The 12,701-nt window shown below is 43.1% G+C and overlaps 1 protein-coding gene across 6 annotated transcripts in view; it reads right to left on the reverse strand.

Annotated features, from left to right (window-relative positions):
* Positions 1-12,701, reverse strand: part of ATP8A2 (ATPase phospholipid transporting 8A2) — a 347,902-nt gene that overhangs the window by 20,580 nt on the left and 314,621 nt on the right. For all 6 annotated transcript variants that reach the window (XM_071804368.1, XM_065830605.2, XM_071804354.1 and 3 more), the window contains one exon: positions 10,425-10,529. In XM_071804368.1, the coding sequence (XP_071660469.1) occupies positions 10,425-10,529 (105 nt within the window). The remainder of the gene's footprint in view (positions 1-10,424; positions 10,530-12,701) is intronic.

The following is a 12,701-nucleotide window of genomic DNA, read 5'->3' on the forward strand; positions in this document are numbered from 1 at the left end:
TCTCACAACAGGTTGTCCTTGCACTGTGACAGCTGAAGAGGGTAGGAGGGGAGAATAAGTTTTTGCAAAACATCCAATGTGGCTAAACACAAGGATCAGGAAGTTTCTGACCCTGTCATATTTAGCTGTGGATTAGATTTTGAGGGGAGAAGAGGATACTAAAACATAATAGTTGATTTCTTCCAAACAGTAACTCACACAAACCTTTGGTGTTTCTTTGTTGATATGTTTCTATCACTAAAAGTTACACCAACATAAAATATGAAGAGCAAGAAAACAGGTCTGAAACAAACAGACTTCTCCAGCTTTGATCAATCCTAATCACCAAACCATTTACACACAGATTGTTGGTTTTCATTTCAGTCTCTCGGTTCTCAAACTCCATTAAGTTTCTTCCAAAGAAGAACCAGAGGTTTGAGCACTATGGTTTCTCCTCAAGTATGCCCTGGCAGAGGGGACTCACAGATCTCCAGCTGCTGGGACACACGAAGTGTTTATTCACAAGTTCCATCTCTCACCTTCTGCACAGCATAACCCTGCTTAATGGCTTACAGCATCAGTCATGGTCGTGGTGGACAAAGAGCAAGTACCATAATCCAGGCAGAGTCTGCAGTCGCAAAGTTGTAACTGGCCAGAGGAGACAGATTTTTTCTTCCTCAGATACTCCCTGTTGGCTGATCGCACCCCCCAGCACAGACACAGGCCTCGGTTTAACTTGTTTTCTTTTACTTTAGACGCAAGTGCGTTACTTGAATTCACACAAGGGAGTAGTTAGAGATATGCAGTGGGCAGAAACACGACAACATACACTTGGCATAAGGAGAACATAAAACCAACATTCTTACAGACCAGGAATTCAAAATTAAAGCATGCAAATAATCTCAAACGCAAGTCACGCTAATGCGGGTTCAGCAAAACTCTGTATACTCAAATACCTAGAACAACCCAGGGCTGTGGGAGAGAAGCCTGACTGGCTGAGTGAGCAAATACACCTCCATCCTCTGGGCTTCAGAGACATCACAGAGAGGAATAGCCCTCCTACAGAAGAGCAAAAGCAGCAACTAAAGGCTTTCTGCTGGTTTGTCTCTTTCAGTACACAAAGGGGAGATGTTATTTTTGGTTATCTAGCATTGGATTGCAGGAATGTTTTACTATGAGGTCAATCAGAGTAGGAGGTCTTTCTAATTTAAAAGGCAAACAGGCACTACTGATAATGAAGGTGCAGCGTAACCAAAGGAAATCTCCAGAGCATTTCACGAGAAAGCATCTGAGGCATATTAACAGTAAAACAAAAATCAGCATTTTCTCTGCAGAGTCAGCGTCTACACACACTGCTCCTTAATCACCCAGGGTCCAGCTGAAATAGAGATACATCCAACTCCATGCTCCTTTTGCATTTTTCTGTAAATAGTCAGCAAGTCATCAACAAAAACCCCAGACCATGGCTAGAAGACCAAAGGATCATCAGGCACAAACCACAGAGAAATGAAGACAGAAGCGTGGCCTGAGCCACTTGCAGATTGAGAGGTGCGAGAATCACCTATGAGCAGTGACTCCTGCACCAAGACAAGCAGGTTTGAGGGAGTACAGAGTCCTTGCTGAGGGTTCAGCGACAGCGCCCAGGAAAGCTGGAGGCCTCTTGCCCTGCCATGGTGTAACATCTCCAGGCACTGCTAATGCAGCAGCTTCCCTCCAGCTGCTTCCCAAGTACATGTCACAGCCATAGAGGAGAAAAATCCCTTTCCCTAGATAGGAGGCAACTATTAAAGGAACTTTGCTCTTAATGAGTTGTATTTGACATTATCTATCCAAATGTTTGCCTATTCAGCATTAAATGTACCTGGATGTGTGGCCCTGCAAGACCGACTTGGAGTACACTTAAAGCAGCTGTGTAGTGCCAAGCTCTCCAGGCCTGTAACATGCCTTACTGAGCTCAGCTGACAGATGGCTGCACGTTGTCCACCCCACCTGGATGTGAAAAGGTTGTCACACAACTTGAGCAGCTCCATGGATGTCCTTCGTGGTCACTGATGGCTAAAGCGGCTCCTGCCCTTACCAGTTGGTCAGAGAACCTGGTAGTGCTTCCCACACCATCCCACTTCCTTCAGCTCATTTATCACATAGACCCACAAGCAGTTGAGCTGATCCAACCATGGAAACAGGGCAAATATGGGCCCGTACAACTACAGCTGGTAAGGAATGGCCTGGGAAACTCCTAAACTGTCTCTGCAGCCACATCAACAAAAACCCACGGACCCATGACCCTTGTCAATGCCCTGGAGAAACACTGTTGTTACAGCTTGTGCTTTGGCCTGGCAGTGTACTACTTGACCAAAACAGCAGCTTTCCTTTCCCGTTACGTCTCAGAGGTCTGAATGCCAGACCCAGTGTGAAAGGCAGCCTGCAGCCAGCGTGCAGCAGCAGGCCCCACGTCAGGTGAGTCCACCCATGTTGCCACATCACCCTGCAACAGCAGAGGCCAAGACATCTCACAAGCTTCAGCCAGCCCGTGTGCAGTATCCAGACTGCACGTAGAGTTCCGGAATCAAATTCTCCACTCGAAGCCCACAAAATCCTCTTCAAGTTGTATAGCTAGAAGTAGGACAAAGCTTTTCCTTCTGATGACAAGCAAGGATGATTTACATTTTGTCGTTAACAAGTTAGAAAAGCGAAAGAGATCCCTCCTCTGACTCCTAAAATCACTCAGAAAATCCATTCTGGCCTTCATTTTCAAGGTTGTTATTCCTAAATGTTTTTCCAAGGCTCTTCTTTGAACAGAGGTGTATTGGATTTATGTAGAAAGGTTTTGGTAGCAGGCGGGCTACAGGGGTGGCTTCTGTGAGAAACTACTAGAAGCTTCCCCCACGTCAAACAGATCCACTGCGAGCGGCTCCAAGATGGAGGGAGAGTGATAACAGTGGCTTTGGTGGGCACACGGCGTCCAGCCAGGTCAGCCCCCACCCCCAGGATGACAGTATTACCAAGCACCTTTCAAAAAATGTCATCTAAAAAAAGCAGACACTAAACATCATATGCCTCCCTGAAAAGCAACAACTTTAAGAAACTAACAAATGAGATCTCTCTCTGCCTAGAGTGCCTTCCATTTCTAAGCACTGCAAACGTTAATCATGTGTTTACGCATTTCCTTGCAGGGGGCACCCAGCTAACTCAACTCAGCCAACTAACTTAACACAAACTTGAAGCTGCCCAGTTTTGCCTTCAGTCTTTCAAAAATATGGGCATTGACTCAATTTGAATGTCTACGAAGCAGAAAAGGCTAAGTGTGGGTTGCTGCTTTCCAGCTATCCTCCATTTGGTATCAGTGCTGTTTACTTCTTGTCCGTAAGTGCTTCACTTTGCACTTTCTCTAGTGGGTGCTTGGTTGTATCCTCTACAGATAAGGTGGCAATAGAGTTGCAATTATAACATTCTTTTCTGACTCAGCTCACTAATTTTTTCAGAAGCAATCACCTCAGAGGTTGAAGTTTTCCATGCTTTGTCTCTATGTAAAGGTGTTTTTTTTTCAATCCAAACTTTCTGGTTTGAAAAAAGTCCACTTAACATACTTTGATTAAAATTAGAATGACTTCTGTGTTCAAAAACTCTAAACTCCTATCCGTTTTTTTCTTTCTTTTCTTTAGAAGAAAAAACCTACAGAACAGCTCAGGGCAACAACAAAAACTGATGAACACTGAAAGTGTCTGGATACAACTTAAAGCAAAGCTTAGGACATTTGGCTGATCTGCAAAAAACCAAAATTTCTTTTCTTTAAGCTTTAGCACTTTGTAACTGACCACTAAATATTTAATATCTAGTACAACCTCTGTTTTCTTGTCCTTGTGACACGTAACTCAGTACTTAATTCTTTGCCACGAATGAGAGGCTGAGGGCAGGCTGTCCTGCTCCGCTCCGAGGGGTCAGCCAGCGGAGGAGCTGAGGCCGAGCGTGGCTGCTGAAGCCATTAGGCTGGAATAGTTGTTATGGAGCAGTTCTCCTGCTGTGCAGCCCGGAGGGAAGATTTCTTCTTCTCTCCCCTGTGGAGATCCTCGGTGCCCAATCCAGTAATTCAGGATTAGGCATCAGAGAGATTGGCCCCCTTAATCAGTTTTAACTCTCATCTTGTTATGTTCTCTTTTTTCTCTTCTTTCAATTTACAGCTTCATTTTGCCCTTTGTGCTGATACTGTACCTCCGTCAACTGTGACTTTGCCAGCAGGTTTGATCACAGCTCCAAATCCTTCTCCAGGTCACCACGTTTTAACCCTATTTGTGCACTGGATCTCCCTCAAGGTTACACGATAGGCACTATCAGGATGTGAAATAATTAACTGCACTGGAGAAGGGGCATGTCAGGTCCAACTGGCTTGCACTAGCAGCTGGGAACTTGGGTCCCCAGTGCCAGTGGGAGTATGATAACTCCCCCTCCATCCCCCAGGCCAGCTTCTGAAACCCTCTCTGCCCTCTGCTCCTTCCCACCCCTGCCCTACAGCCTTCCCGCTGCTCAACTCGGAGCAGAATCAAACCCAGTAATTTCAAGTGCCTCACACACTGGGGTTAGAAATGCCAGAAAACAACAGTACATACTAAAATGAGGAAATAATCTGATGGTTCCTTACCGATATGGGACAAGAGGGAAACAGAAAGGGACAAGTGTAAAATAAAACAAAATCATGCATTTTCCACCTACCATACACGAATGTTTACCATATGGAATCAAAGAATTAAAAAAAACCAACCTGATATTATTTTATGTGCTTTTTGCTAGTAAAAGGAGTCTAATATCTTTTTACTAGAAAAGCTGCAAGGAAAAATCATAAATATGCCAGTCACTTTGTTGTGTACACTGGTGGAGAAATCTCGCCTTTCCTTCCCAGAAATGGTGTGAAGAACATCTGGAAAATTGATAAAAAGATTCCAAAACCTGAAAACCAAAATACACCTTTCCCCTCTTCAACCTCGTTTTACGCTCAGCTGCACTGGATGGGCCGGATTCAGATCACACTCATGCGTATCCTGAGAAAACACACTGAAGTCAACATATTAATCAAACAAGAATTTGGCTCCATACATCCAATGCCATTTAACAAGTTGAAAATACAAGACAGTTTGTTTCAGGTAAGATTCATTGTACCTGCTGATGTGAAGGGGCCTTACTGGCATGGTCTTCTCCCTATTCAAGTGGATGTAATTTGAAAAGCATCAATAATGAGACAGAGTGCTTTCAAATATGATGAGTCCAAGCCTTGTTTCTCTTGATCTTAATGGAAAAGCTCACCCCTTCCTCGGGTGCCACGCAATCAGGTCCTCAGCTCATTCATGGGCTTGTTGAGAGAAAAGTTAAGTCTGTTTTACCACTTCTTCTGCCGGCGCAAGGCTGAAGGCTCTGTGGCCCTCAGCTCCATGCACAGCCACAAGCCCAAGTCCAGTTTCCCACGTTCTCCTCTTGCTCCTCCTCAGGTCCCTGTGGAGTGGGCAAGTCTCCGAGGTACCTGTGTCACCTCACCGATTACCCACCGGGTCATGCGGCTATTGAAATGAGACAGGCATCTGTGTCACCCTCCAAACACAACCAAGGCTAAGATAAGTAAGATGGCTCATTCTCAGGGTGAGAGCTGGTTGTACGCGTGTCACTAAAGCAACAGAGTTAGATTTGGTGAGAAGCACTTAAATGAAAGAGAATCTCCACCAGTGTGTCTCCTTGTTGAAGGCAGGCAGTGGAGAGACTGTTGGGAACTGCTGTTTTAAGTACACTGAAAAAAAAAAATCTGTTTTTTGAAACAGAGATGAAGGAGATGGCTAGCTATCATCAGTGGGTGTCTGAAGGCAGCAAGGGTAAAAAGGCTTACTGAAAAATGCTGCACAAAAGCCCACCGCAGTGCTTCCTTGTTGTTCACAGCTATAGCTCACTAGTTCTGTAGTCACTTCCCTTCACGTTTATTGAAGACAAGGCACTGCCTCCCAGATTTCTGAATAATTTGAAGGAACTCTTCCAATATTTCAGTGATGCAGGCACTTCTCTGCAACACCCCAGACAGGCCATTCAGCTCCTTGTAAAGTAGGTAAACTGTGAAAGTTACATTGTTCTTGAGTATTAAACAATCTCCTGATCTCAGCCACCAACTGATTAAAAATAGAACAGAAAAACAAGCAGAAAGCTACTTTCAAAGCAAGTTCTCTGGCAACCAGGACAGAGAAACCCTCTGAAACAGGAAATCTAGTGTCACAGAGTGCTCCACAGCTTTGCTTGCTCTCCATTAGTTGGCCAGTGGAGCAATAAAGTGACACAGGTTTCCAAAGTAAAGTTTGCTTTGGTCCCTAATCAGGCTTTACTCCACCTGAGCTCTGCTCACTTCAATGAGAGGTTAGATGGACTGGAAAGCGAAGAAGGACTCGAAGATTTGGCCCTTTACAAGCCAAGATTTAGTTGTGAACTTATTTAAAGACACAAAAATCTTCGCAGCTGAACTCAATGCTACTTTTGAACACAAACCTCTAGAAAAACTGTTTGTTTTCTTTGTGTAAATCTTGCATGTTAACATGATTAGGTCTGCTGGGCAGGTGTCTCCACATGTCCCTGTTTGCTTTGGCACAGGAGCTGCCCCTCTCACCTCTCCAAATTCATGTAAATTTAGTGTTAAATCCTGCCTTTTGTTATATGAGAGTGCCAGCGAGCCCCTCTCCCTTCCCGCACCAAGGCTCACTCATGTCACAGCTGGGCTGGAGCCCAGCCCAGCACCAGCGGGTGCCAGGCTGGGGAGGGCACGTGCAGAGACTCATCTGCCACAAACAGGCAGGGTTAGCACGGCATGGGATCCATCACCAGCCCCTTATCCCAACACTCCTCCTTCTGCTTCTCATGGTATTTTTGGAGTTGTCAGTTTTCCATATACTTGTTTCCCCTGATGAAATCCTCTGCTCCTTGAATCATCTGATTTTGTGATCATCCCAGCTTGCATAAAAACTAAGTTTTTGGCTGTTCAGATGAGATATCCAGAGAAACAAGAACATGACTCTTTGCAGCTCAAAACAATACACTTGGTACAATCTCCAAGCATCACTCTAATGTTACAATATTTTGCAAGGTTTTGGGGATCCAGCTGTAGAGCTCTGGGTGCTGACACACTCTCCTGCATAGACCAGACACTCCCTGATCTACCACTTGTTTTGCTGTTGGCTCCCTCCCATTGGCAAGGCAAAAATTTTCACCTGCTTTTTTAGATCAATACAAGCGAATTCAATTCCAGAAACTGTTCAAAAGGAATAAGATTCAGAAGGATGCAATGAGTACTAGTGAAGACTTTCTTTTGTTAACCTGGAAAAAATTTGTCTAGCAAGAAGAGCTGACACGGTGAAGACCCTCTAGGACAGGACATCAGTATTTAGGTATCAAGTGGCACATGCAGATCTCCAGCACTCCTTCCCCAAGTGCAGTGAGGACCCAGGTGCCATCCTGGGCACACATTCTAGAAGTTCAGCTGAGCCACTGAGTAACAGTAAACAGTAAACTGCTGGCATCCTGTTGTGCAAGCCTGGATGCATTCACTGCTTTCCAGGCTTTGTGAACTGCTTTTTGTTGAGCAGATTAATCCTAAACATTCTGATATCACACCTCATTTTTTGTCTAAGGTCTAGGCAATGATAAAAGCAATTAGGCTCCCTAAATCATTCCCTTATCTATAATTGGGTGTGATTTTTTGTTTTTTGTTTGTGAAAAACACTGAAGAAAAACAGTGTCCACTTTGTGGGCCAGGAAAATAGACCCTGATGACAGCCAGCTTATCTTCCACAGCTGCCTGAACAAACCAACACCTAACGCATATGTCTTCAGGAACACTTCCAAACACGAGCTAACACTGTTACTTGGAGGTGATGGACGGACCCGTGTAGTTCTAACACAGCTCTCCACGTTCCATTAGAAACGAAGAGACTCCAGCTACTTTCCCTTCCTGCATCATGTCACATTGCCAGAAATATCCCAAGGGCAATGGGGCTGTGGGCAGGAGGGGAGAGCGGCGCACGCGTCTCAGCACTCGTTCCACCAGCTTCAAGGACGTTTAAAAAAAATAGAGAACGTGAACCAGAGAGGCTGTAACTGCAAAAAAGCTCCCACTCTATCTCTTTCCCACCATCATCATTCCCTTTGGACAAGCACACAATTTCTAGCAGGTGTGAAAGAGCCAGGAGACAAACAAAAGCGATAAAAGACAGAACAACTCTGAAGCGCGCTCAGGAGGCCACATCACAAGCACAGCACACCAGCTCCTAGCAGGCAGAGGCACTCTACCATTATCTAGTTCACAGATGGACCACCCAGAAAATCTGGGAGCAATTAGGAAGGAGAACAAACAAACGCTTGGAAAGGCAGGGGGAGGGAGAATGGGAAGGAAGGCCAGAAGGGATTCCTTACATCATCTCCACGCAAGTGTTTCGAGAATGAAGTGAAGCTATATGGAGGAGGAACGCAGATGAAAGAGTTTGCAGTGAGAACGCAGCAAAATAAAGGCTATGAAAACATGTAGCATATGAATGAATTACAACATGGCCATTAAATTTACAGAAAGTCAGGACAATGTGTAAACAGAGAAGAAACCCAGCAAGTTCTTGGAGAAACATACATGCACATATATAAACAGATCGAATGCCAACTGTCTCTCTTGCTATTAACAGTGTGTCAACCCACCCTACAACCCACAGATTCATCAAGCAAAAAGCTGACTCACTCCTCTCTGCAGTCAAAAACTGGCACTAAACACTGGCAGGAAAACACAAATGCTACACACCAACACCACCAATGCAACTTCACATCCTATGCATGGGTAGGAACCACAGCAACAGCCAGAGCTGTGTGATGGAACGGTGTTTCCTGCTGGCCTGGATTCACCTGGCACCAAACCGTCTGTCAATCATCAACTCACAACACCAAGTGACACCTTTCCTGCCTGGGAAGCTGACCCAATTTTGGTACCAAGTACTTCGGCTGCAACTGACTTCAAGGTGACTGCTCAGCCCTCTAAAAACAAGGGCCATTTTTAATTAAACATCTGATTTCAGGCTTCTTTGTTGGTTTTATTTGTGGCATAAGAAGGTTGCCTTTGTTCACCAGTGCAGCAAAATTTGCTTTTTCCTTTTAAATTATCTGACATGCAGTTTGCAACTTTTGCAAGTGAGCACAATTTATGAACCTTGTTTTGTAGGGTCCAAAACTCACAGCAGAAAAATGACTCAAAATAAAAACTGAACATGCCAAGTATTTTGAAGTGACCTTAATCAATAACACTGTGTTTACTTTGTCTTGGCCTCTGAGAAGCGAACTCTGGTCACTAAGGACATCTTGTAAACACATTAAAGTTAACAGAAGCATTTTTTAAAGCTTTTCAGTTTACTATAATCTTGGTAAACTCACTCCCTCATAATTCTCCCTAAAAATAGTGCTTATTAACTCAGAAGTTCAGCTGAAGAAAACCCTACTATCCGCTTGTCTTAGCAGCGGCTACAATATGGCAATTAGTTTACCTTAGAATAGACATCAAAGGCTCAAAGGATGACCCTGCCCTAGAAGAACAAAATCTTTTAAAAGCCCCGTTCCACTCAGTTTGCTAGTTTATAAGGTTTGCTAAAATCCAGTTTAATGATCATGTAGTTTCTTAGCAAGTCATGTGGTGCCATATTGTGTAAGGAATAGAAGAGTTAGTTCTAAAACCTTTTTGAACTTGGGGAGCTTTTCCGACCAGCTGATGCAGAACCACATTCTGAGATGGTAAATGAAACTGTTGGATGCAAAAGCCTCACTATGATTTTCTTTAGCTTCTTTCAGAAGAGACAAAACTTCTCACACAACACGTACTCTCCCCTTACAATGAAAGATTCAGTAATAGCAATATGTTCAAGTCCATATGGTGTGGATATAAGAGAAAGGCACAATGAGAAACTGAGAACCCTGAAAGCAGGGGCCTGTAACCTGCAGCAGAAAAAACAGCAAAAGCATTTAAAAAAAAAAAAAACCTTAAGGTGAGACTGAATGAAGTTGTAGGGCACACTGAATTAGCCAGTTTTCCTGTTAGCTACAGTCTTCATATCCTGAGTCACAGACAGCTTCCTCCCCTGACATGATTATCAGATTTTTTTTTTTTTGACGATATGCAACAAAATCCTTTCAAGACCAGTCTGGTCAGGTAACAGCCAAGCAGGGGACTGAGCAGCAGTTTCCAATACAGCCTCACAGCAATAACGTAGGAGAAATGAAACTGGAAGGGCTGATTCCAGTGGGAGCAAAAGACACATAAGAAAACGAACAACAATAAATGAATAACACAGGAGAGAATCCTTCTTACCCTGTCTGGAATCAGATTTGAATGGTGAATACAAAATAGGGAGGAGAAAGGACAAGAAGGGTCTGTTTCAAACATGAGCATAAACCTTCCCTACCTCTTTCCATTGCTATCACGAAGCATGGCTTTTCCCAGCTCCCTCGTTTTCGTCTCCAACTCTTGAACTTGTTCCAGCAAAGTTTTATGGTAGGTATGCTTGGCCCTGTACCACAAAGACAAAAAGAAAAACAAAAAAAGCATGTGAACATTTGTTTTGCTACCAAACCGCAATTTTACTTCTCAGATGAGAGGTGCAGGGCCTGCCTTTGAAGAATTTGGGATTTGCATTTTTGTATGCATGTCAGTTCAGGTTCACAGTATCTGGGCAATATTACATAAGAACTGAGAAATCAGAAGGACTTCAAATTCAGCAGAACTCGGCTGCTTCAAAATAACACTCAAAATCTAACCAAGCAGCAAAGCTACATGACTGTGGAGACCTGACACCACTATCATGGGACTGCTCAGGACCCGGGCATTCAGACAAAAGAGCTGGGATTCATTGAATATTCATGGCAGTAAAACATGATTCTACTCTGTCTTTTGAGTTATGTGTGGCACCGCTCTGAAAACCTGAGAAGAGTCTCAGATAATAATTGCCATTCAAGTCCTTCTATTTTCATTTATCAGCTCACGACTTGGAAAGGCACTCCTCTCTCCATTGAGCTTTCAAAGTGACAGTAACAAGATTGGCTGTGTCCTATTTTCTTTTCCAAGAGCAATCCATGTACTACACGTGCAAGCAAAATTTGGAAAGCAATGTCCCCATGAAGAGACCACCCCCCATCCAGTTTCACCTACTGTTCCAGTGCTATTATACCTAAATATTACACTGACAAAAGAAGAGAATCTAGTCCCCCTCTGTCTTGATATGTACAAAGCAACAATACAAAATGCAGGGATCTTTCTCCAGTTGGCAGGTTTTGATCAGCTTCCTCTTTTGTGTCATCTAAAGAAGGACGAGTGTCCCGTGAGATAATACTGACTTGCATGTGACGGCACAATAAGCCTAAAACCAAGGTGGAGCCAAGTCAGCTGAGGCACCACTTGCTTCAGAGCATTAAAATAATATTCTTCAACTGTGGAGACGGCAAAAATTTCTTACAAGTTTTACAAAAATCTTTAGTGCATAGATGACAGTCTTTGACCAATGATGTAAAACGATGTCAAACTCCCTCTAGCAGAATAATAATAACAACAGTGTATATGTAACAAAGAGTATAATGAAGATGCCTTTGTTTTTAAAAAGTATAATTCTTATTAGTCCTTCCATGAGGAATAAAAAAAACCCCACAAAATCTCAGCTGACAGTGATTAGATGACAGTGCCTTCACATTAATGCTAAGGTACCCAAGTCCTCTGGTCTTTGTGTTGCTGAATTAGGCCCCAAATGTCTCAAAATTAGAAGCTAAAATGAAAACTACTTTTCAAAACACATCTGCATTTAAGAGGAAATAAAGGAGAACAATAAAAGATGAAACACAGCAAAATCTGGAGGTAAAGGATATCATGATGCACTTAGAAGAGCACCCTATTAAACCAGCAAAAATGTATTATTTGCAAGGCAACACCAATGGACTGTGACAGAAGTCAGTGGCAAGGATATTTTTAAGACATATAATGTCTCAAGAATGTGAGATGACCTAAGTCTGCATAGAAATTAATTAGATCCAAGTTCCTATAACTAGTTAGGCTAATGATTAGTCCGGTCTCCTCTTTGAGGAGGGGAAACTATAGCAAGTGAGAAAGCTTTGAGCTATTAATTCTTAGTATCTTTACAGCTGACTTCACTATCACACTATTTGAGTAAATACACTGACATTTTCTCTTACCTTCTAAATAAGCTGTACACACTATTGCAAACTTGAAGGCTGAATAAGTTTGGAACTTTCACGTCCTTTATAACCAGTTTTTCCACAGACAAGAGAACAGAAATCTACAAGTTATTCAATCTCTGCCAAGGTTCCATACTTATCTTGCCATACACCGTAAGAGATGAGACAAGTGTTTTATTCTTCCCCTTAAAGTAAATACTGAATTCAAAATTTAACAGAACAGAGCCTGAGCAACGAAGTCCAGTTAGCGCAGCACAGCACAAGAAGGCATTGCAGTGATATTTCACTATATGGAAAAAATAATGTTGTCTTGAAGTTGGGGGTACTGAAGTATTTTGTAAGTATTGTGAAATGATGAAATATATGGGCTCTGCTGTGGGTGGGTACCTATAAAGCAACAATAAACCCACAGGTAATTGTTATGCATTGAGTCACTCCTTCACTTGGAAGAAAGAGCAGCCATGGAAGAGTTCGTAATTAAGTATTTATAAAAAGGGTCT

Source organism: Patagioenas fasciata, chromosome 1 (genome assembly GCF_037038585.1).
Source record: "Patagioenas fasciata isolate bPatFas1 chromosome 1, bPatFas1.hap1, whole genome shotgun sequence".
Lineage (NCBI taxonomy): Eukaryota > Metazoa > Chordata > Aves > Columbiformes > Columbidae > Patagioenas > Patagioenas fasciata.